General features: G+C 43.6%; 1 protein-coding gene across 6 annotated transcripts in view; it reads right to left on the reverse strand.

Annotated features, from left to right (window-relative positions):
* The window catches only part of CLCN5 (chloride voltage-gated channel 5), a 161,727-nt gene that overhangs the window by 77,181 nt on the left and 58,711 nt on the right, over positions 1-25,835 (reverse strand). The window contains exons 1-3 of one of the 6 annotated variants that reach the window (XM_077889172.1): positions 22,652-22,702; positions 19,465-19,521; positions 12,709-12,801 (exon numbers count right to left, since the gene is read on the reverse strand). The exons of 1 other annotated variant lie outside the window; for it this stretch is intronic. Coding sequence is in view for 2 of the 5 variants with exons in the window: in XM_077889167.1 (XP_077745293.1) it covers positions 19,465-19,521; positions 22,652-22,703 (109 nt within the window). In the remaining 3 variants the exon portion in view is untranslated. Of the gene's footprint in view, positions 1-12,708; positions 12,802-19,464; positions 19,522-22,651; positions 22,716-25,835 lie in introns of those variants that run through there. 4 more of the 6 variants (XM_077889170.1, XM_077889167.1, XM_077889171.1 and 1 more) reach the window with 4 other exon arrangements.

Consider the following 25,835-nt stretch of genomic DNA (forward strand, 5'->3'; position numbering starts at 1 on the left):
TATACATTACTGAGTGCTCATCAAGACAAGTGAACTCTTGATCCCCCTTATTTATTTCACTCCTCCCCCACCCATCTCTCTTCTGGCAACCACCATACTTAATGGTGAGAAACTAGATGTTTTGTACTAAGATCAGGAACAAGGCAAGGATGTCCTTACTCACCACTCCCATTCAGCATATAACTGTAAGTCCCAACTAATGCAAAAGACAGTAAGAAGAAAAAGTATACAAATTGGGAAAGAAAAAAATAAAAACTGTCTTTGTTCACAGATGACATAATTATCTATGTAGAGAATTCCAAAGAATCAACACAAAAATTCCTGGAAGTAATTTGCGACTATAACAAGGTTGCAGGATACAAGGTTAATATACAAAAGTCAACTGCTTACTAGAAGCAGTTTTTGAAATTAAAAATACAATGCCATTTACGTTAGCAAAATGAAATAATGAGGTATAAATGTAACAAAATATGTATAAGAGCTATTTGAGGAATACCACAAAACTTGATGAAAGAAACAAAGACCTAAATAAATGGAAACACCATATATGTACCTCGATAGGAAAACTCAATATTGTCAAGATGTCAGTTCTTCCCAACTTGATGTATAGATTCAATACACTCATAATCAAAATACCAGCAAGTTATTCTGTGGATATCAACAAACTGATCCCAAAGTTTATATTGATAGGCAAAAGACCTGGAATAGCCAACACAATATTAAAGAACAAAGTCGGAGCACTGACACTAAATGACTTTAAGACTTACTATAAAGCTATAATAGTTAAGATAGTGCAGTGTTGATGGAAAATAGACAAATTGATAACTAAACAGAATAGAGAGCCCAGGAATCAACCCATACAAAAATAGATCTTTGACAAAGAAGCAAAAGCAATTCAATGGAGAAAGGACAATCTTTTCAACAAATTGTTTTTGGGGCACCTGGATGGCCCAGTGGTTGGGTGTCTGCCTTTGGCTCAGGTCATGATCCAAGGGTCCCGGGATCAAGGCCCACACTGGGGTCCACACAGGGAGGCTGCTTCTCCCTCTGCCTATGTCTCTGCCTCTCTCTGTGTGTCTCTCATGAATAAATAAATAAAATCTTTAAAAAATGGTTTTTGGAACAACTGGACATATACATGCAAAAACAAGAGAATCTAGACACAGTTCTTCAAGTTTCACAAAAATTATCTCAAAATGGATCATAGACCTCAATGTAAAATGCAAAACTATAAAACTCTTACAAGATAATATAGGAGAAAATCTAGGTGACCTTGGGTTTGGCAATAACTTTTTAGATGCAACACCTAAAGTATGATCTATGATAAAAGGATTGATAAATCAGACTTCAATAAAATTAAAACTGCTCTGTAAAAGCCACTGCTAATATAATGAAAAATTAAGTAATATAGTGGGAGAAAATATTTGCAAAAGACACACCTGATAAGGTACTAGTATCCAAAATACACAAAGAATTCTTAAAACTCAACAAGAAACAATCCAGTTAAAAAACTGTCAAAAGATCTGAACCTAACCAAATAAGATATACAGATTGCAAATAAGCCTAAGAAAAGATGATTTAACAATCATATGTGCTCAGATAATTACAAGTTAAAACAATAATGAGAAACCACTACATACCTGTTAGAATGGCCAAAATCCAAAACACTAACATTAGATGCTGATAAGGTTATGAAGCAACAGGAATGCCCATTAATCGCTGGTGGGAATGCAAAATGGTACAGCCACTTTGGAAGACAGTTTGGCAGCTTCTTACAAAACTAAACACACTCTTACTATATGACCCAGCAATTGTGCTCCTTGGTATTCACCCAAATGACCTGAAAGTTTACATCCACAAAAAGCCTGCACACAGATTCTTAGAGCAGCTTTACACATAACTGCCAAAAGTGAGAAGAGACCAAGATGTCCTTCAGCAGGTGAATAGATAAACAGCAGTAAATCCAGATAATGGAATGCTATTCCATGATAAAAAATAAATGAGCTATCAAGCCACAAAAAAAGATATGGAGGAATCATAACTGAAGTAAAAGGAGTCATTTGAAAAAGGCTACATATACTGTATGATTCCAACTACATGACATTCTGGTAAAGGCAAAACTGGAGACAGTAAAATCAGTGGTTGCCAGGGGTTAGGGGAGGGAGGGCTGAAAGGCAGAACACAGAGGATTTTAGGGCAGTGAAACTACTCTGTATGACACTGTAATGGTGGATACACATCAGTATATAATTGTCCAAATCCATGAATATGCAACACAAATAGGAAACCCTCATAGAATCTATGGACTTTGGTTAATAATAATGTATCAATATTGGCCTAAATGTAAAAGTGTACTCCACTAACTGCAAGATGTTAATAATAGTGGAAACTGAGGTAGGAAAGTATATGGTACTCCTCTGTATTTTCTGTTCAATTTTTCTATAAACCGAAAACTGCTTTAAAAAAAAAAGTCTTTTAAGTTAAAAAAAATCAAGGGAAGACTAAAAGGGAAGTTTACACAGAAGGAAATTCTGACTCTAAAAATCATCCCATGGACTGCAGAAATCTCTACTAAAGGTACTTAAACTGGTGGTTCTCAAAGTTCATCATGCATCAGTATCCCTGGATCAGTGGTCGTTAAAACCCAGACCTCTCTGCCTACCCTCCAACTTTCTAATCTCTAGGTCTGAGGTGGGGCTTGCAGTTTGTACTTCTAATGATATGCTGCTGGCCCTGTGCATCAGGAGAGATAAAAATGTACAGAATTGTTGGATTGTTATATTGTGTATCTGAAACTAATATTTGAATTAAAAAAAAAACATTTAAAGAGAGATATGAAGTCTGAGAAAAATAAGAGCAAAGCTGAGCAGTAACCAAAAAGAGACTTTAGGGTATACAGAAGTTAAGGGGCACATACTCAATAAAATTGGGAGAAGTTGGGAGAGAAGGACCAAGAGTCAGAATTTTTAAGTCCCACCTGTTTAAGAACTCGAGAAAGGGGACTGAAATGCAGTGTCTGTCTCTCTCCCCGCTTTCTCACCATTTGTAGTTCTGTATTGCTATACTGACCTGAAAATCATATATCTGTGATGGGCAACGGGCAAAGACACTGAGAAAGATAGGAATAAACAGATCAGTCAAGCTGAAGGAAAGAGTAAGTATTGGAGAATAATGCTAAAGCCACGGTGGGGACAGGTTAAAAATCCTAGGCTAAATCCAAAGTCTCCAACCCCTCCCCATCCTTTTCTCTTAAAGATTTATTCTAGATCACTTAACTCACTGAACTGTCCCCTCATTTCCAGGAGAAAAAATGTGCTGCTGATATGCAACTTGAACTCGGGTACAGTACTGTTCTGCCTCTTTCTATACACAAACATGAAGTTTAAAAAGTGAATAGAAAACATATTAGGATATTCTAGGAAACTTCTATATGTGTCCACAAGGCCAAACACCCAATGCTGTCTACTGTGTTCACTGCAGTATTTCTAGCAAGCAGCATGGTGGCTGGCAGGTGGTAAACACTCCCTAACAAATGCTGAGAGGATGATCAAATCTGAGGGAAGAGATGTACAGGTGAACGGTCCTCCACTATGATCACAATGCAAACTTTTCCTAGATACAGGCCATAGATGTTGGATTTAGAAAGCATGGTGCCTACACGCAAGGACCATGACAGAGAGAGAGAGAGAGAGCACCCGGCCCTGCCATACACAGGCAAGGCTCCCTCTCTCTGAAGCCCTGACAGGAGACAATACTTCTTGTCTAGGTTGAAAGGGAGTGTGGGAAGGAGCAGATGGGGAAAGCTCTGGTCCCAGCCCAGAACCCAACCTATGAAAGGCAGGAGGGGAATAAGGAGAAAGCTCCCTCTCTAGCACTCTGGCCACTTGAGTACACGAACATTATTTGATGAGGACATTTCTTCTAAAACACAGACAAGCCCACCAGGCAGAGAGACCCAAATCCATCACTATTCTGTTTTTCTGTGCCTCCCTGACACCCACCAAGTACTGAAAAACTCTTACTGAGAAGCACAGAGGGGAAAAGGGAGACAGGAGAAAAGGAGGGGGGAGGGAAAGAGGGAGGACAGAGAATGAAAAGGAGGAAGGGGAGGAGGGAGGAAGATGCAAAGTCTCTGTTCTTCTTGATGCAGTTGAGCCCACCCTCTCTGAATCCTTGCCCAGGTGCATTGCATTGAGACAGCACTAGCACCCAGATAGCAAGGATTAGAGAGGGGGAGCAGCGCGGAAAGCTGAAGCACCTGCAGCACTCAAGGCGGAGAAAGTTTTTAATTACATAGGTCCATATGGGGGCAGGAAGGAGAAGTCTTGAGAGATTTGTGCACATTGGGAAGGGGTAATAATAAGAGGTTCCATTCAGTGGCCCACTCAAAGTCAGCACACGCAGGGATATTCAGTGACATGGAAGTCCACTCTCCTGCACATGTTTTTTGAGACAGGGGTCAAGTCCATCTTGCATACTATCACCACCAAGCAAAGGGTTATTATGATTAGCACATATGCTTGATAAATACTTGCAGAAGGGAGGGGGAGAGGAAAGGAAGGAGAGAGGACCTATTCACAGGTGCTGTGTCCTTCTATATGCAGAAAAGGGTTCCTCCTAGAGTCCTGGAGTAGGTGTGCCACTCCAGAAGAGTCCCCACATCTAGGTCTTGAGAATATGAAAAGAGTAGCAAAGCACAGGGCTCCAGACGTGCATACCACATGCATGTCTACACGAGAGAATAAGGAGACACCCAATTCTTACACCCTAAGCCCTCCATCCACAGGCATTGTTGTGAGGAAGCTGACATTCCAGGAACCTGCTAGACTATAAGGCTGGTGTCCCTGATCAGTTAGTTTACCATAACATCCCCAAACGGCAGGAAATCCATACTCTTGTGAAACGATGAACAAAGAAATGCACATATGTGCGCACACACACTCACACAACTGAATGAACAAGCAAAGGGAGGTGCTGCCTTGGCTCTGTCCTACACATAGACCAGGCTCGCGAGCTCTTACCCTTGCACAAGCCCCCTGCGTTGGTTAGCCAACACTCATGCCTAGATTGCAAGGATAGGCGAGGAGGAGACAAAAATCACAGCCCAGACACCTGCACAACATACATGCAATTTGAGTGTGTTTGCAATGAGGAAATTCACACTTGTTCAAATATAATGAATAACGATGTCGATCTCCTGCCTTTCAGTTTGGGGCAGAAATGGGTGTGTATGTATGTGTGCATGTACACAGGAAGAACATGGGTGTGTATAGGAGAATGAAAAGGCTCGATTCCTGGCATGCCCTGCACTCCTGTTTTCTAGGCCTGGGGAAGTTCATTCACTACATTCCTCCACCAAACAGGAAGTCCTATAAAGAAAGAAGTAAGTCAGTTGGAGAAGGACAAACATTATATGTTCTCATTCATTTGGGGAATATAAATAATAGTGAAAGGGAATATAAGGGAAGGGAGAAGAAATGTGTGGGAAATATCAGAAAGGGAGACAGAACGTAAAGACTGCTAACTTTGGGAAACGAACTAGGGGTGGTAGAAGGGGAGGAGAGAGGGGGGTGGGAGTGAATGGGTGACGGGCACTGGGGGTTATTCTGTATGTTAGTAAATTGAACACCAATAAAAAATAAATTAAAAAAAAAAGAAAGAAGTTGACTCTTACTCAGCAGGATACTCCCAGCATAGTGCATGGCACTTAAGTGGGATCAGTACATATGTGCTGATTGAATTGCTTGGCAGAAAAAAAAAATTGCTTGGCAGAAGGTTTGTGACGACAAGGCTCAGCCTCCTGTAATCCATGCACACAGGAGGTGCTTTGAGAATTCACAACTCCGATATGCAATGGGTATAGGAGAAGGAGCAGTTCATTCTTCTCCACACCATGAGCATGCACATGTGGTTGTGTGTGTCTACAGTGTTAAGTTCATGCCCTGAAAAGTAATGATAAGGGTCTTTCCTGATACAGCCTGGGCTGTATGCTCACTTAACTTCCTATGATGGCCAAGTGAGTGGTTCTGGAGGAGGTAGGGGAGAGTCATGAGTGTGAGAATGCACTGAGAATGTGCATGAGAAACAGGCAGGCTCATTCCCTCCCACCCATGACAGGCTGAGAGTCCTTTGAGGGCTGAGCCCCCACCTGACTTGCTCACCACTGCATTCCAAAGCACTTACACTAAATCAATGATCCTCAAATTTGAGCGAATGTCGTAATCAGTGGGAAGGCTTGTTAGAATACAGACTTCTATGGTTCATTATTTACTAGGTCAAGAGTAGGGCCCAATAATTTGCATTTCTACCACATTCCAAGGTGATACTGATGCTGCTGGGGCCAGGGAGCACACTTCGAGAACCACCATTCTAAAGAGACACTAAAGAAATTAAAGAATGAGAGGGGTAGTGTAAAACTCCCTACTTTTAAATATGGATGAGATTCCCTCTGAATTTTTTGTACAAGGGCAATGGACTGGAACTGCATTTGTACCTAAGTACCAAGAATGAGAGAGGGGACCTGAACAGAGGTCTCAGACATCTTCAGATCATGTGTGTGTGCACAAGAAACATTACTCTTGGGCTCACAGGTGACTGCCTATGATTGTACAAAGGGAAGAGCCTTTCCTGTACATGCATGTGTGAGATAAGTCTTAAGGGCTACTTTTATTCAAGCTCTGGCTGGGGAAGAAAGCTTGCTGCCTCCCCACACATCGGACATGGAGGGGCTGCTGCTGCCAATGTCCAGTGTGTTTCATACACTGTGGATACAGTTCTGTGTGCAGGAGACACACTTTCTGTGTTTCTATACCTGTGTGCTATGTGTATGTGTCTCTGTGTTTATAGGGAAGGCTCCTTTTTCTGCCTATAACAGGGTCACATGGGATTGTACAGCAAGGTAAAGAAAAGGATCTCTTTGCACGTGGTAGCATGAAGGAAGACAGTGGTAAGGCCTCCCTCACTGAGTCCCTACAGATGGGAGGGCTGCAAAAGCACACTGGTCTGCATGCTGGGATGCTCCCTCTCCTGCCCTCTCTGAAGGTCAGAGTCTGCAGGCAGGTCCACATCACTGGGTGTGTCTGGGAAGTGGGGTGACAAGACACCTCACTCCACCATAACCTGCACATGTTCATGTTTGCACAATGGATAGCAAGTGACATATAGACCTGCTTCATTCTTTTGAACAGTGGCCTATTAGTCCACAGCATCTATGAGTCATAGTGGGTTTATTAATCCCCTACCAGAATTTCAAGATGGCAACCTTGTCCATTTTGATTCTCGTTTCATCTTCTGTGACTGACCTGTGTGCCTGGCATCTAGTAGGCACTCGGCTATCTATAGAAGGAAGGGAAAAGAGAAAAGAAAGTTGCTGAACAAGAGCTCTGTCCTTTTAAGTGTAGACAAGGCTCATTCCCCTGGAGTCCTCGAACAGCAACAGTGATCCAAGACAGCACTGGCAGCTAGGCTGAATGAAGGAGAGTGAAGCACCTGTTCAGAGGGCCACTCGGTGATCATCTGTGTGTGTGTTTGTGTACCTAGTCGGACCCTTCCCCTGCACACAGTGTACTTATGTGGGACTGTACTGAGGTGCAGAAGGTTCTCCTACAAGTATCTGTGAGACCAAAATGGAGGGCAGGAAGTTTCAAGTCACAGCATGCAGCCCACTCATCCCCAGAATATGCAGGCATAACAAATAAGAAGGAATCCATTCTCCAGCTTGCAGAGATGGACTAGATGTGGCTCATTTTCTTGTGAGCCAGTTGCCCAGCACAATACCTGAAATAGAGGAGGTCCCCAGCATAGTACCTGAAATAGAGTAGGTAGTTGTAAAAAGGAGGGGAGGAGGATGTAGAGGTGCTCTGTCTCATGCAAAGATGGCTGGCGCTCCCCCTCTCGGAATCCTTGCCTAGGTGCATTGCATTCAGAAAGCACTCTCACCCAGGTAGCAAGGATTAGAGAGGGGGAGCCAGACCAGAAGATTCCAGCACCTGCATGCCTTGTGTGTATGTTTAACAAGAAGGCTTACTGTTCTTGCCCAGTGTATTTACGTAGGATTGAGCTAAAGTAAATAGAAGGTTCTCCTACACATATCAGCCACATGTGTTTGTAAATGGATGGGGCAGGGGGGTGTAGATAAGAAGTCCCTTTTGTGACACATTCACTCTCAGTACATGCAGGGGTGGTGGGTGATGACAAAGTCCATTCTCCTGCCTGGACTATAATATCCAGGAGGGCAGGGGCCAAATCTGTCTTGTCCACTCTCCCGTGACCAATGCCCAGCACGGTGCCTACTAAATATTATTTGTGGAAGGAAAGAATGAATGAGGGATAGATGGCAGGATGGCATGACACAAGCAGCTGAGAGCCAGTGTACAGATCCTCTGTCCTTCTCCATGCAAAGGATGCTTGCCCTCCAGAACCCTCACCCTGGTGCATTGCATTTAGAAAGCACTCTCACTCAGGGACAGAGGATGAGAAAGAGGGAGCAGAGCAAAAAGTTTGGGTACCTGCACATATGCACACATGCATATGTGTATTCTTAACTCTCGTGGTCACATTCCCGTAAAGTATCACTATGTACATTTAGTAAGACTGATGCATCTCTCCCAGGGTGTGCATATGTATTCATGCACATGCACAAAGTCACACAGCCATTCTCTCTCAGACAGTCTCTCTGAATATGTACCATGAGTGGCACCTTTTTCAGATCATACATGAGTGTCCACATGTGCTGGCTATACAGTTGGGGGCTAACAAGACTGAAACAATCTGTGTACACAGGCACTCGTGTATATACATGTTGGAGGATGGTATAGTAAAGGGGATACGTTTTCCCTTCTGTTCCTCTAAACTATAAGCTCGTTGAGGGCAACTGGTTGGGTTGAGTCTTATCACTTAATGTATAGGGGTACCTGGGTGGCTCAGTGGTTGAACGTCTGCCTTTGGCTCAGGTTGTGATCCCGGGGTCCTAGGACTGAGTCCTGCATCAGGCTCCCCATGGGGAGCCCGCTTCCCCCTCTGCCTATGTCTTTGCCTTTCTCTCTCTGTATCTCTCATGAATAAATATATAAAATCTTTTTTTAAAAGTCACCCAATGTATGTTTTCCCATTACAGTATCTGACACACAGTAAGCCAAAGTAAAAAGAAAGCTCAGGCCCCAACATAGGGTAAGTCTGTCCACAGGGAATGATGCCTATTCTCCCATAAGTGTCCTCTAGACAGCCCAAGAATGAGGACTCCAGGCTAGGGACTTTATCTGTCTCATTCACCATTGTATCTCTAATGCCCAGTCCAGGGGTTGGCACCTGAAAGCAAACTCAAATGTTTGAAAGAAAGTGGAAGAGGTGATGTACAGGTACTCAGTCCTTCTACATGCAGACAAGGCTCAGCCTCTTTGAATCCTTGAATAGGTGTGTTGCACCGAAATAGCACTCACACCTAGGTTCCAAGGATTCGAGAGGGGGAGCAGATAAGAAGGCTAAGGCACCTGCCCTATGTGTGTGTGCATGCTGTGTATGCATGTGTGTATGTGTAGCTATGACAAAAAGTCTGGTCCTCATGTACAGAGACTATTCTCTCCTGCATTGCTCTGTGTGAGATCAGAAAAGACCCACACTTTTGTGTACTTGTGAGTGGCAATGGCAATGAGAAGTCCACTCTGTGGCCTACCTACTGTCAGGGCAAGTAGGTACAATGACTGCTGAGGAATTCTATTCTTCTCCTTCGACTGTAAGCAACACAGGACAGGGATCCAGGTGTGCCTTGTGTACTACTGCATGCTCCCTGGCCCAATTTACTATCATGCATAGAACAGGTGGTCATAAATACTCGTGGAATGGAAAGAGGGTGGAAAAATGCTCTGTCCTTACGTGAAGATGAAGCTCTCACTCTCAGAATCCTTGCCCAGGTGCATTGCATTCAGAAAGCACTCTCACCCAGGTAGCAAGGATTAGAGAGGGGGAACAGATCAGGAGGCCCCACAGGGGTTTAACAAGAGCATCCACTCTTCTTCACAGAAGGTGCTTTCTTGTGATGATACAGAAGTAAAGAGAAGGTCCTTGAACTTCACATTAAAGATGACTGGTTGAGCACCCATATTGTTGGTTCCCTCAACAACAAAAATGATGATGGGACAGTATAAACTTACAAGGACAAAGAGACAGAGGAGAGGGTAGTGTGAAGCACGAGGAAAGAGAGAACAATTATGAGCCATCACCAAGCTCATGGTCCCATATATCCTTTTGTGTGAATATGTGACCATAAGGCAGAACAGTTAAGTGCAGTTGTTCTTTAACTTCAATATGCATCACAATCACATAGAGAGCTTGGTAGTATACAGGTTACTTCCTAATAGAGCCAAGAAAATGAAATAAGATGACAAATCAATGTAAAGTGGAGCACAACATGTGGCACGCAGCTATAATGATTTGTACTTCTCCTTCATTTATAGGGGTGTGTGGACTTGAATGAGTGCATTTTAAGGAGGGTGGTCACACTCCTGCATTCAAGGAACATGTGAGAAGAAAGAAGTCTGAATGTCTATGAGACCAAGTACCTGCATAGGGTGGGGGAATTAATAGATTCATTCTCTTGAATTCCTTGTGTGTTCCTGAGTTGATGAGTCTCTCTTTCAATCTTGCTTCAACAAAGTCCACAGCCCTTCATTCAAAAGCAGTATGAAGGAAAACATCAGAAGTTTCCCTCTATATTGTGTATGTGTGTGTTTCTGTGTGTGTGTGTGTGTGTGTGTGTAAGAGAGAGAGAGAGAGAGAGAACACAGCAGGATGCCATTGCAACAAGATACACCTTCCTGCAAATGCGCCACATGGGAATGGTGTTCGAGGAGCTCATTTGTTCAACAGGCAAGAGTTTAACTGCAAGAGCAACCCCAAGTTCAACTTCCAGTTCAACTACAAGAACAGTTGAGTCAGAGGGCCTGTGCCTTCACACTGGGCAAGCATTCGTACATATAGTTCTGTGTGGGTGGGAGGAATGAGCGCATGCTGCCCATAAGAGAATAAAGTAAGCTGAGACTTGCCCTCTTACAAACCCCACATGATGGAGTTTCAGAAATCCCATCCTCCCCACCAGGGAAGGAATGTGTGAGGGAACAGGTGAGATGGCTCACTCTCCTGAATGTTTCACGTATATGCATGTAGGTATTATAGAGTACCAAGAGGAGAATGAGTCAGAATGTGGATTCTCTGGGTGAGTGTGTGTGTGTGTATGAGGGAAAGAAATAGAGAAAAATACAAATGAATTAGTGAAAGTGAATATGAAACCGAAAAGTTCTGGTATCTCCCAGTCTCTGAACACTCATCTGCCTGTCTATGTTGTGCACTTAGCTATGTGGGGGCCTCTCACACATGCTCATCCTCATGCTTACCCCGCTTGTGCAAAGGCATACTTCCAGGTATCTGTGTATCTGTGAACAAAGGAGAAAGCACTAACAAGCAAGGGCCCCTTCATTCAACACTTCTCAAGGGAAGAACACTGAGACAGCTCAAGAGTGCAGAATCAGGGCAGAAAGGCTCTATTCCTGCTCACCTTGGGACTATACACACAGGTCCACACCCTGAGATAGGCCTATCCACCCTGGGGATGTGACAGGGTGCGTAACAAGTGGGAAACTAAAGTGTAAACTCATTCACCACCATCCTTAGCACGTGTGCACACCCGCACAGTGGGTACAAATGCGGTTCATCTTCCTATATGTGCCCACTAGCCCATGTTCTCAGGGCACTATGACTATCCTGTTCACTGCTGGCTCCAAACAGCCAGCACATTGTCTGGCACAAAGCAATAAGTAAATAAATAATGGCAGGCACAGGCAGCCCCAGTGGCGCAGCGGTTTAGTGCCACCTGCAGCCCGGGGTGTGATCCTGGAGACCCGGGATCGAGTCCCACCGTCAGGCTCCCTGCATGGAGCCTGCTTCTCACTCTGCCTGTATCTCTGCCTCTCTCTCTCTGTGTGTCTCTCATGAATAAATAAATAAAATCTTTTAAAAAAATAATGGCAGGCAGGAAGGAGGAGGTGGTAACGTACAGGTAACTCTGTTCTTCCATCTGCAGATGTTTCAGCTCACTCTGAAATCGTTCACAGGTGCACTGCACATAGAAAACACTAGCAACCAGGTATCAAGGATTAGAGAGAAGGAGTAAATGGGAAGGCTCCCAGGGCTGGCGTGGGAGGAACAACAGAAAAAGCTCACTTTCCCCAGCCCTTTGAACACCTGAAGGTAGGTTTAACGGGAGTGAGGAATTTTATTCTCTGGCACAAGTTCATGAGACAATCAAGCCCAGGGCCCCTAATGCTTTGCCCACTACTAGATTCCTAAATCCAAAAGACATTGAAGAAGACCTGGGAAAAGTCTGACAGGCAATCTCTGTACATCTCACCTTCTGTGAATCCTTGTCCAAGTGCATTGCACTGGGGCAGCACCTGCATCTGGGTACCAAGGTCAGAAAAAGGAAATACAGAAGGCTCAGGCACCCACATACCCAGTGTTCGCACAAGTGTCCAACTCACACAGGAAAAAAAGGAAGGAGAAGGTTCAATCTTTGACTCTTCTTTCTCTCATACCTCACATCCAATATATCAGTAAATTCAATTGGCTCTAACTTTAAAATATATCCATATCTAATCTAACCAGGTTTAACCACCTGCACAGTTCTACACTACTACCATGTCTCCATAAATGTCTCACCTGAATTATTTCAGTGGCCTCCTCACTGGTCTCCCTGTTTTTGCACTTGTTGTCTTATAGTCTGCTTGCCACACAACAGTCAGAATGATACTTCTGAAACAGAAGCAAATAGAACCCCCGTAATCCTGATTTGTAATTGGAAGTAGAAGAATGAACTCATATGTTTTATCTAGAAATAAAACAAAAGCAGCAACAACAAAACATTTTTTTATGATATGGTCACTGAAGCAGCCTGAAATCAATCACGAATCCAGAGGCAATGAGCACCCCTAGTGCCCAGAATGTAGTCTCTAAATACCATGTCTTGGGCAGCCTGAGTGGCGCCTTCAGCCCAGGGTGTAGTTCTGGAGACCCGGGATCGAGTCCCAACTTAGGCTCCCTGCATGTAGCCTGCTTCTCCCTCTGCCTGTGTCTGTGCCTCTCTCTCTGTGGGTCTCTCATGAATAAATAAATAAAATCTTAAATACCATGTCCAATAAAAGGAATCAAGGCTTACTGAAGACACAGCGGATTCCAAGTCTGGGGAAAGAGATGTCTGAGATGAGCCTGGAACACTTTTTTCAATCCAGAAGGCAGGGAAGCTATTGAATAGCTACTGAGGCCATGTCAAAAGATTCAGGAGCCAATTTGAAGAAGCTCCCCCTGGCTAAAGATGGGGCATTTGAGCTTCACTGAGGATAAGAACCACAACAGAATGAAAAATCAAATATATTTAAATCCATGAGTTTATCATAATAACTTATTTTAATTCCTCTTTGGAATAAGCTAGTGAGCCAACTCATTATTTTGAATGCTGGCAGAAAGAATAAAGCATTTCTCCTGCCTTTCCTAAAAAACTGTACCACTGCATAACCAAACAGTAGATGAGTAGAAATTTTTCTTTATAGAAGTATCGCAGCTAATAAATGAAAAGAGAATAATGGAATTAGAATATCATCATTTGGCAAACCTAATAAAATAATGGCTCTAGGAACTGAGCATCAGTGGCAACTAACATCACAGCAAGAGAGGCAACAAGTTATTATGTGCTTCTTGATCAGAGTACTTCTGACCCTATCCCCAAAATTAAGCCTAAATCCAATCAGGCTTCTAGATACAAGTATCAGTTTGCAGGAAATACAAACAAGGAAAAGGAACAAGTAAACTACACCACAGGGATGCAATCAGAAAAATCTAGCCTATGGGATACTGCAAGACAAGTGGCCTACATTCTTCCAACAAATAAATTATAAGCAGGGAAAAAACACAGATAAAGAGAGAAATTATAACTCAAAGACTTCAGATTCCTATCAACCAAATGCAATGTATGGACTTTATTTCAATCCTAATTTATGATACTTTGAGTCAACTAGAAATTTAAACAATGGATATTTGATTATGTTAATTATTCAGTGTGACAAGGTAGTATGGTTGTGATTTTTTTTAAATTAGAGTTCTCAACCTTTGGGGATATATACTAATCATCAGCTTTCCGTTTCATCCATCATATCTTACTATTTCCCAACTCTCTGCTCCTCCCACAATGGCCTCTTTGTTGCCCCTAGAACACAGGAGGCTTTTCCTGATTGCTCTGTTTGGTCCTGAAATTTCTTTACCATCATCTTCCACTGCCACTGCCCCCACCCATTCTTGATCCCCTTTCCTGCTTTATGGTTCTCCAGTACTGATCACCAACTGACGACACACTGTGTATTTTATTTACTCACTTTGTTCGCTGTCTATCTCCCCCAACCAGGGTAGAGATTATTGTCTTCTGATCACTGATGCATCTCTGGTGCATGGGAGAGTGCCCAACATATAGTGGATGCTCACAGATCTCCTGCAAACCTATGCATGACTGAGATGGAAGAAAGAACATAGGGCAGAGGGCTGTTTCTCCTTCCCACCAAACTGTGCATGTCTATGTTTTTGTGAAGGTGTGTGTATGTGTACGTGCACATGCACAAGAGAGCAAGGAAAGCTGAGGCTCACCATCCTGCAAACCCTGCATGTGGGAGGGGTTTTCAAAAAGCTCACCCTCCACCATGCAAGGGATGTGAGAGAGGGAGCAGGGAAAGGCTCACTCTCTTGGCACATCGTTTGGGTATGCTCTAGAAAGCAAGGTGCATCAGCCTAGGGGTTTCCCACAGGCAGTAAGGAAGCCAAGGGAGGAGCACTGGTGGGTAAGACAGGAGGGGCATACATGGAGTGGGACAGTTGTCCAGAGGGTTTGGTGGCAGTGGTATGTGTCCCACATACAGGGTTTACGAGGGAGGAGCTCCATCAAGATCTCAATTGCCGTGTGTGTGTGTGTGTGTGTGTGTGTGTGTGTGTGTGTGTGTGTTGGTGCTCATGCCTATGCATAGGAGAGGAAGGAGGTGGCTTGCCCTCCTGCAAGCCTTGGGTGTGGGAGGGTAATTAAGATACCAACGGTCCTACACTCAAGGCATGTAAGAGAGAAAGCAAGTCAGAAGGTTCACTCTCTTGTACACTCTGTGTAATGTGAGTACATGTGTCTCAGCTGGACAGGTATATATGTGACCATGCCCCAGACACGCTATGATGAGAAGGAAGGTCTGTATATTGATTCACGTATGTACCTTCAGGAATGTTTACTATCTACAACCTATTTTTCTTCTATTTTTCTTCTTTCTTATTCTTTACTTTTATTCCAAACATCATTATGGTGCTTATTATTTACAGGGCACCATTCTAAGTGCTCATATGCTAACTCATTAAATCCTCATAAAATATCTACAAGGTAATCTATTTTACAGATGACACAACACTGGACCATGCATAAAGGACACATGGTAAGAAAGCTGAGAATCTTACATGCTGGTGTTTACAGAAAGAAGACCCAACAAAGAAGGCTCAATCTCCTGAAAGAGAGCGAGAGAGCGTGCGCATATGCACGTGGGCATATACCTTGCGGCATGTGAGAGGGCCTCATTCCCCCTCATGCTGCATGGAGGGAAAGAGGCATGGGTGTAACAGTGAGGTGGAGAGGATCTGGATTCCATGTGTGTGCTAGATGTAACAAGGAGGCTCATTTCCCTGTGTGCCTGCTTGTGTCGGATATTAAAGAAAGTCCACAACCCTATGCATGAGGTACGAAAACTGACAGGTTCCCCATGTGCAAAGACAGAGTGTAAGAGTGCCAGAGGGAGGAACAAGGTGACCAACTTGCTAAGAAGTTTCACTCTCATGCCAGATCATATAGGAAGGAGATTCAAGTCGTACAGCTTTCTGCAAGTAGAGAATGTGAAAAAGAAGAAAAGCCTTCTGCACCTGCATGTGTGACAAAGGGCCTGAGAGCCAGGTGAGCCGAGGCTCACTCTCCTGCATAATGGCAGTGGTTTCAGAAAGCACACCTTCCACCTGGCAAAAGATGGGAGCACAGGAACAGGTGATGATAGTTCACTCTCTCCCACACGCACTTGTGTGTGTGCATGTGTATGTCCTGAGCAAGATACAGAAAGAATATGAAGCCACAAGTAGGCAGGTGGAAAAGCAAGGCCAGGGCCAGGGACAGCATGGTGGCTCACTGCCCTGAACACATGCATCCCTACGCTGTGTATGTGCAGAAGTGGTGGGCGAGGAGGCGGGGGAGGGACTGCAGTAAGCCTCCCTTTTGCTCAAGCTGCATGTAGGGGAGGCATTAGAGGGAAGCAGAGTGTGAGAAAGGGGAACAGCAGGAGGAAAGAGACAGAGCCAGACAGAGAGAGAGAGAAGTGGGAGTGGAAGAATCACTAGCCCGTCAACACAGAGAAGACATGGATTAGGGTGGAAGTGATGGAGGACGTGACAAGTGGCTGTATGTGACATAGTCAGATTCGGCATATATTTTGAAAGGAAAGCCAAAAAAGATTTGATGGGTTGGATTTGGAATGTAGAGGGAAAAAACTAAGTGTCAAGGATGAATCCAAAGACATCAGCATATTAAAATCCTATGCATCATTGGCCTGAGCAATTTTTTGGTGGGGGCAGGGAGTGGTGCCATTTACTGAGAGAATGCTGAGGAAGGAGGAAGCCATCTTGAGGAGGGGGGAGAGGAAAATCAGGACTGATTTTGTTTCTGTTAAAGTGGGAGGTGCTTCTTAGACATCCAAGGGCAGATGTTGAGAACTCACTTGGATATACACATCTAGAATTCAGGAAAGAGGCTCTAATCTGGAAATGTAAATATGAGAGTTATCCACATAGGATGGTATTTAGAGCCATAGGACAAAATGAGGACAGCAAACTATAAGGACAAGTGAGGAGTAGAAATAAGTCATCCACAAACTAAGCCCTAAATCCTTCTGTTTAGAATTCAAGAAAAAGAGGAGAAGCCATCAAAAGAGGCTGAGAAAGAGAGGCCAGTGAGCTGAGAGAACAACCAAGCATGTGGAGTCCTGGAAACCACGTAGAGTCTCAAGACATAGGGAAGGAGCAACTGTGTGTGAATCTGTCCAGTAAGAAGATGAAAGTGTCCAATGAACTGGGTTATGTGAAGAGAGCATCAGGGACCCTGACAAGGGCAATGGTAGTGGTGTGGTGAAGATTAAAGCCTTAATTGGAGGGTGTTCAAGAGAGAATGGGAGAAGCAGAAACAGTAAAGTGGAACAGAGAAATAGGTCGAAACTGGAGGAACTCTTTGCGACAAAGGAGGTAGTGCCTTTGAATTCTTTAATTTCATTTTTAAATCAGATATATTGTGGAAACTGAGTCACAAAGGGGAAAAGTTGCTTATCTAGGATCACGGAGCTGGCAAGGCCTCACATCAGGATTCCACCATAGGGTAATCTGACTGCCAAGACAGCCAGCCCAACCACCAAACCCCAAGCAGTGTGTACTCATGCTTGTATGAGAACCAGAGGTGACCAGAGCTCATTCTCTGGCACATCCTGGGCATGTGTATGGGAAAGGGAGAAGAGGGAAGATGAAAAAGAGAAAGATCAAGAACGTATAATAAGAAGGCTCAAGCTCCTATCATGAATGTGTCCGCGGGTGCACATAAAGAAAGGACTGACGAGGAGGTTGACAGCCAATCAATGGGTGCTTTGGGAGGTTGTAATCACAAGGTTAATTTTACTTTCATTGAAGCCATGCATGGGGTGGGAGGGGGGGCAGCACTAGAAGGTTCACAGTCCTGCAACACTGGATGCAATGGGAGAGCTCACAGGTCTCCCTTACACACACACCACATGTATGTGCATGTGACAGAGGTATGCAAAATAAAAGAGGCAAATGGGAGGGGACGTGGGAAAACATACCCTCCAACAGACGGGGCACACAAGAAAGAGAACATGCCAGCAGGCTTACCCTCTTTCAGTTAGTGTGTACATCTGGGAAACCATATTCAAAAAAAATAAGCATGGGGCACCTGGGTGGCTCAGTCAGTTGAGCATCAACTCTTGATTTTGGCTCAGGTTATGATCTCAGGATCATGGGATCAAGCCCCACGTCAGGCTCCAGCACTCAGCATGGCATCTGCTTCTCCCTCTCCCTCTCCTCTCCCCTGCTCACACTCCCCCCTCTTTCTCAAAGCAAAATAAAGAGGAGGCACCTCCTTATTACCCTTGGCTATCTATCTATAATATAAAAATATTTATATATATAAAGATTTTGCTTATATATATGTGTGTGTGTGGTGTGTGTGTGTGTGTGTGTGTGTGTGTATATAAAACAAGCTCCTAATCCTGCATGCTTAAGGTGGAAAAGATGGAACAGCTCAAGAGGCTTGCACTCTTGCATAGACAGTGGGGACATCGGGTTGCGGGGGGGAGGTGGCGTGAGGAACAGAGGCAGAAATGAAGCAAGTCTAAGAATACTACTGATGAATCCTATAAAAATGTTAAAATGTCACAAGTATTCACACTATTTTTATGATGTAAACAATCATCATTTGAACAAGGTTCCAAAAACCTTTGAAATAACTAAAAGACAAAAGGGCTTTCAACATACAGGCTAAGCAAGCAAACTTATTAACTGCAGGATAATTCTCATGTTCTTTTCCTTAGATGTCAGTTGGCTTGACAACACTAATTATAGCATAAAGAACCAAATGGGTATTCACCTTGACACTTTCTCTTTAGGCTTCAATCTTGTTGGCCAACAAATTATAGCTTAGAAGTTTCCTGCCATCCTTGAAGGATAAACTCCTCCAGTTTATGATCTTTTTTTTTTTTTTTTGCCTGAGAGAGGCAGATATTTTTTTTTATTCCTCCAAACATCCCACCATACAAGGCAAACACTAACAATCAGAAGGATTCTTCTCCCTCACCATGTGTGTGCACTCATGCACATGTACGCATGTGTTTGGGTACACATCTGAATTAATATGCACCTGTGGGTCTGAACCAACTCATCTAAAGCCTACTATCCTATACACCATGCTTATAGGAAGGGAACTGAGAAGGCATGCTGGGTTCAAGAGACAGGGCACAGCTCAAAAAGATTACACATCAGTAAAACTTGTGTGTGGGAGGGGACACGAGACAGTTCATACCGCAACATGTGAGCCTTATGTGACCAAACAGGTCAGGAGTCTCCTGCTCTCCACAGAGAACGTGCACAGGCACAGGTATGGGAAGGCCAAGGGTAATAAGGAGGCGCCTCCTCTTAGAGGCCTGTGTGCATCATCTATGTGTGTGTGTTGGGGTGGGGAGGGTGTTACTGTGATAAAGCTCACTCTTGTTCATCATTCCCATAAGAAAGGCATTAAGAAATCTCCCTCCTGCATGCCTCATTCTCCTGCAAAGTCTACAAGTGGGAGTAGGATTTGGAACTCACCTCCAGTCAAAGCATATGAAAAGGTGATGGGGTGAGAAGGTTCTTCTCTCCGGCGCTCTGTGAATGAGAGAGAGAGAGAGAGAGAGAGAGAGAGAGAAAGAGGAGTCACAGAAAGGCTCATTTATCTGCAAACCTTTAGTGTGGGAGGGGGCACTAAGAAAATTCGCACTCGGACACATGCCAGACCTGTGAGATAGCAAGTAGGTCAGAAGTGGATGTAGGTCTGAGGAGAGGTTTGTTTCTCTGCACTTTATTCATGCAGCTGCTTGTGAGAAGGTTCACTTGACAGTCTGCTCTATGCAGGTATACACAGGTCCCACATACTGGCAGGAGCAGCGGCAGTGGTGGGAGGGTAAGAAGGGTGACCCCAACTGCTCATTTTCTCCCTATCAGGGGCCTGGAAGGGATGACTAAAGGATGTTTAGTCCCAGACTTTACTCTGTGCTCAGCAACCTGGAGGTAAGGAGGAGGTGGGGCACTTGGGGGAGGGGAGAGAGAGGGTGAATGAGAATTAAGGAGACAATACAGAGGTGGAATTGTGCATAAAAATGTTCACAATTGGGCACCTGCGTGGCTCAGCGGTTAAGCATCTACCTTTGGCTCAGGTCGTGATCCCAGGGTCCTGGGATCAAGTCCTACATTAGGCTCCCCACAGGGAGCCTGCTTCTCCTTCTGCCTATGTCTCTACCTCTGTCTCTGTGTCTCTCAAGAATAAAAAGATAAAACCTTTAAAAGATGTTCATTATTACAATTCTGAAGAAGAGGGCAAAATGGACTGAAGACCAAGAGGTATGCATGAATGTGTTCAGGAGGTGAGTGAGGAGGTGCTGAGGTAAGGGATGAAGATATAGACTGTACAGCAGGGATGTGCCATGTGGGACGCGAGCCACTAAACCTGTGGCTTTGATTCCTCTAGTGGAAACACCAGTGATCAGCAGGATAAGCTAGATAATGAGCCCTCAAAAAAAAAACCACAAGATAATGGTACATTTAGTGGCATTCAGAATGAAGAAACTCTAAAAAGGAGACACACGTTTGAGGCTTAGTATGTATAACATGACTGCTGTCCTCAGGGAGCCTCAAGTGTCTGCACCAAGGAAGAGTCCTATGACACAATCTCTAAGCTCCATCCTGCTCTGAGACTTAGGGGGCCATGGAGACAGGTTTAAGCCGGGTAAGATGAAAAACTGCATTGGTGATAGAAAGCAGTAGGTGCAAAAATGCAGGAATTTAAAGAGGAGAGACATTGCTGCAGACCAGACTGGTTACAGAGGAGAATGAACAAAGATGATGGAAAAGCCATCAACGGGCAAGAGAAGAGGCAGTGGAGGAGAGTATTCCAGAAGATGAGGAGGAGAATATGTAAAAGTGTTACTACCTCAGAGGCCACAAATAAACCAGTTTGGCTGGAGTGCAGAGTTCTGCCAGGAAGATGGCAGTGAATAAGGTCAATGCCATCCTGTGGTCCTTAAATGGCACAAGCATAATAATGAGTTGGACTTTCAGGCTGGTGAGCAACTACTCCAGGGAGGGAGTTTGAGGTAGCTTGCTGATGTTTTTCTTAACGTGTCTACTTGAGCATGAGGAGGACTAAACTAAAACCAACCCCAACTCATGCTTTTGTATGGAGTTTATTGCTCAAGATGAGACTCAAGTAGATATTTAATTTTTTCAAATTAGTGGATTCGAAATAAGGCAGCAAGCCCAGATGCACATGAAGACTGTGAAGACAACAACTAGCATAACCATGAAACACAGCCACAGGCAAGGGGCAGTTACCAACGCTGTACAAGATGGAGAATAAAAATGCTTCTTTGGGAAGTTTAGTCTAGCAGCAAATGGAAATCTGGATTAGCATTAGAGAGAGAGATCTGAAGCTCAGCCCTCGCAACTAACACATGAGAGAGTTCAGGAGGGCTGGAGGGAGGCTAAGGAGATGGGAGAACAGAAAGGAGGGGATGGAGTGGATGAGGCAGGATTCAGCAGATTTCCAGAGCAGGAATGGGCAGCTCCTTCTATGAGGTGTTTTATGAAAATGCATCCTGGGACAGTGTTCAGAACAAGGCTTGAATGAGGGTGCTGGCTGAGCCAACAGAAATGAGATGAGTGTGAGGGATACTTTAAACAATCTACAGAACTTGGACAATTAAGCAGGGGCATGATTACATCAGAAAATGCCAAGGATTCCAGCATTAAGCCAAATAATGGCCCTGGGCTAAGAATTAGGTATTTGGGGTCTGCTCAGCCTTCCCTGAAATAGTCACATCCTTCACTGAAATGGAGGCGGAACAGTTTCACTGCACAGATACCAGGGCATTTAATATACTTTCGCTACCTCTTAATTCTGAGCAAGCTACCTATCCTGCACTGGTGGTGTTCCCAACGTGAAGCACGAATTTTTCACTCATTTCCCAACCCCTGGAGCTCTAAAGCCAAGATATAACACATGATAAAACTGGCAGTTGAGTGGATTTTATTTTATTGCTCAAGGGAAACTTAAACAAAAACCGACAACTTGGAAGGACTTTACTCATGAACTCAAGTCCCCTCTAAAAATAGACACAGTTACACCATTCATTTGGTACATAAACTTATTACGTCTTACAACTTAGAGAACTGGCAGAATGAATGGATTCATTATCTCTTTATTTATGCTTTTCTTAAGAGCTGTCAAGCCTTTGCACTCTACATTTCCTCCAGAATCCCCTCTAAGAATGTCTCTCTGAGTGGTTCACATAACACTTACACATATCCTGCCCCTCATTCAGTGATTTGCGCTGAGTCTTCTCTCTCCCAGAGGGAAGAGACTGACTTTGACGTCACAGGGAGGTCTCAGATACAGGGTAGGAGCTCCATAACTATCTGTGAAATAAATCTGTTTGCTTTTAGGCTAAGTACAGCCACTCCCATTCCATTTGAAGTCCTGCCATTTCAAGGGCCCCAAATTGTCTTTTATCAGCAGCTATTCAGATTACTTCCCCTCTGCCATTATTGTGCAAGAAGATATGGATAAAACGATTTACTAATTCAGGAAGATTTCAGGGTGTGTCAGGTTTTAGGACACACACACTCAATCCTTCAGCCACTGTTCTGCCTAACCACCCACCCAAGGCATGGTGACTACTAAGACAAATACCACCTACACCTCGCTCTAATTCTAAATTGTAAGCTTATCAATAAGCTTCACCTGAATTTAGGTCCAAGAGACAAGATATATTGAGTTGAAGGCTCTTCTTCATTCTCTCGATGGGCTAGAGAAGGAAATAAAACTTGTTAAACAATCTGGTGAATTGGATTCTAGCTTCAATCCTGTCACTGACTTGACTGGAGTCCTCAAGAAAGTAGCTGACAACACTGCATCTTGGCTGCTTATACTTTCAGTGATAGGAACAGACATTTGTTCTGGGGAGAAAAAAAAAAAGGCTATTAAAACTCTGTGGAAGAATTAACCTAGTTCGTGTTTAACTTTTGTGACCTACTAGTACATATTTGAAGAGTATATGCACAAGCCTCTGTCTTACGCTGTCCCAAGGGTTACAAAGCAGAATGGAATCATGGGTTAAGATTTTTCTAGGAACAGCTACCTTCTTGGAATGGAACACAGGCCCAAACGGAAATGTGTATCAAATTCTGCACTACGACAGTTTGCGTTACAGTGACATTCCAACCTTACATGGTGAAAGGGGTGCCATAGACATTAGAATCTAACACAGCTGAAGGAATTTTTTTTTCACTTCTTACTCTCCCTTAATTTCTTCTTTTAGGGTCTGACATAAGGTGACCCCCTAATTCCTGAAATGCCTTTGTCTTGACTTATACTATACCTGCTACCTCTGCGAGCTTACCTTCCTCTCAATCTTTGCTGCCACCTCTTCCACGTTCAAGATTCCCACTGTGCATGCCCCCCCCCACCGCAGCCCTCCAGCAAGAATACATCTTCAACTTCGTGATTATCTCTCTCCGAATTCTACTGTGGGTTTCAGACATCTCAGTCCACTAAGCATCCATTCCTGCTCTCCCATTCAAGCCACAGGATATTTCAAACCATTTGTCACAACATAAAAAAGGTTGATGCCTAAAAGACAGACATACATAAAGCTAAACTCACTACCTTTCTGCAAAGCAAATTTCCTTCTCCCCAGACTAATTGCAATCGCTATTGCTATTTTCAGTTTACCAACTTGAAACATTAATTACCTTTTGCTCCCTCCTACTGTAATCCCTAAATTTAATTTGTTACCAAGTTCAAACTTTCTGGTTTGCAACATACCACATTTGTTTCCTTACTTTCTATTCCCATCTTTCCCTTTGGAGTCTGGCCCTGTTTTCTAACTTTCGTTATCTGTTATTCCTCCCCAGGACTGGTCCCTCTTGTTGGCCACACTCAATCTCAGGCTCCTCCACCCTACTTCCCAGACATTCCACAGTCCTCTTGCCCAGTTAAACCAATTTCCCCTGTCCCACTCCCCACTCCCCCTAACCAGACTTGTGTTACTGGGCCAGACTGGATTGTCACCCTCCCTTTCTACATGGCCAAATGTTGACTGTCTTTAAAGGTCCAGCTCAAGTTTCATTTCTTTAGTGACACTCGGCTTTTCCTACACTCCCACTGGACAATGCCATTCCCTTCTTGAGTAGATTGTCATTCTCTACACCCCTCATTGTTTCTTGAATAGTAAGCATGAGGGAAGCTGGGTTTGGACCATTTTTTTCTGGTATCCTCATTGACGGTGCTAGATGCATAATGGGTGTTCAAGAATTCCTTTTTTATTACAAAATGATTGAGGTTCAAACTATATTCTTTAATTGGAAAATCTCTGCTCTTATTCCTCTTCTCAGTGATTGCAAATTGAATTTAGAAGAGCCCATGAGGGTCATGACACTCTGGTTCTCCTCCCCATTCTTCTCTCCCCTTTTGAAATTTAACACATGAAAAACACAGCATATCATACTAAAAGTTCTACAATTTAAGAACTTTAGTAACAAGGGACCACAAAATCCTTTAAGTATGAAAAACTATCCCCCCCCCAAAGCATTCAGGTTAAACAAAGCCCTTATATTAAAAAGCAAGGATAACTGGAAACCCTTCCTCTTCAGGTCCCTGGGGAAATGCTGCTCTGAGCCTGACCTTGGTGGTGGAGAAGGTGGGTGTGGGGAGGAAACCTAAAATGCCTAGAATCTAGGGCTCAAGCCAAGGGAGGACGAGACCCAAATCCACTGAGCCCCAGTACATCTTTCTCTGATGCCAGAAGTTGAAGGGGGGTTCTCATTTCTTAACTTGTCTCGCTCTATGCTTAAATCTGTTTAAGCTATTGTTCTACTTATCCTATCGCCCACCAGCCACCAAGTAACAAGGCCTTCCTAGTTAGTTCAAGGAAACAACAGCACACCAAGTCACATGCCCTATTGTGCTCTGCTTAAGAGTAACTGCAACATTTAGGTTTTTGTGGGCCAGCAGAACTTAATTAACTACATTATAAATCAAGGAAAAATTAGAGCTCCACATATATGCAAACCTTTATAATTTCCATACATCCCTGAATTAATCATAAGGGCAAACAAATTACTTGCATTAAAAATAATCTAAAAAAGTTGTTGGCTTGCCACAAGGTTAATATACCATTGAGTTACGAAATTATTGCTAGGGAAAAAATGAAGAAAACAACGTATGGAATAGTCAGCATATCATCCTAGCAAAGAGATAGTTCTTTTGCAAAAGACTTTAGCAGTGTGGCCATATTTCTCCTTAAGGCAAACCACAATACTTAAGTATGTCTTCTTTTTGTTTCTGCTTTATTCCTAAACAGAGGTCTTGGAGATTCTGCCAGTGATGTACCTGGATAGTCACTGGGTATTTTAATACAAGTACTGATTAAAATGCCCACCCTACAAACTACACAGGACCTTGAAGAGGGGTGTGAGGGCCTTCGAGCACAGGCAACCTTATAAGGGTTGTGTCTAATCCTCTAGTAAGATGCATAAGATAGTATGTCAGAATTTTAAAACTTTGAAGGTCCAAAGAAAGTAGTAATAGTGGAAAACTGGGGGTATGGAGACCTTTTTGTAATTTTTCCACTCTGAAATTTAGAAGGAAAAAAAAAAACGAAAAAAAAAAAAATAGGGGCGGGAGAGTTCAACCCCAAGACCCTGTTGCAGATTCTATGGCACAAGTCAAGAAGATGTAGCCAGCCAGCTCATAAATTTGCCACTAACCACAAGTAAATATAATTCAAAACACCTGGAAAGCTTTTTGAATAAAATGAACTGAAAGACCCTATAGAGTCAGGCAGTTGTCAGAATCTGTGCTGCCAGACAGATGGCGTCAATGCTCTCAGAACAATGAGACAAGTCAAAGGCTTAATTCATTCAGC

The sequence above is a fragment of the Canis aureus genome, chromosome X (genome assembly GCF_053574225.1).
Source record: "Canis aureus isolate CA01 chromosome X, VMU_Caureus_v.1.0, whole genome shotgun sequence".
Lineage (NCBI taxonomy): Eukaryota > Metazoa > Chordata > Mammalia > Carnivora > Canidae > Canis > Canis aureus.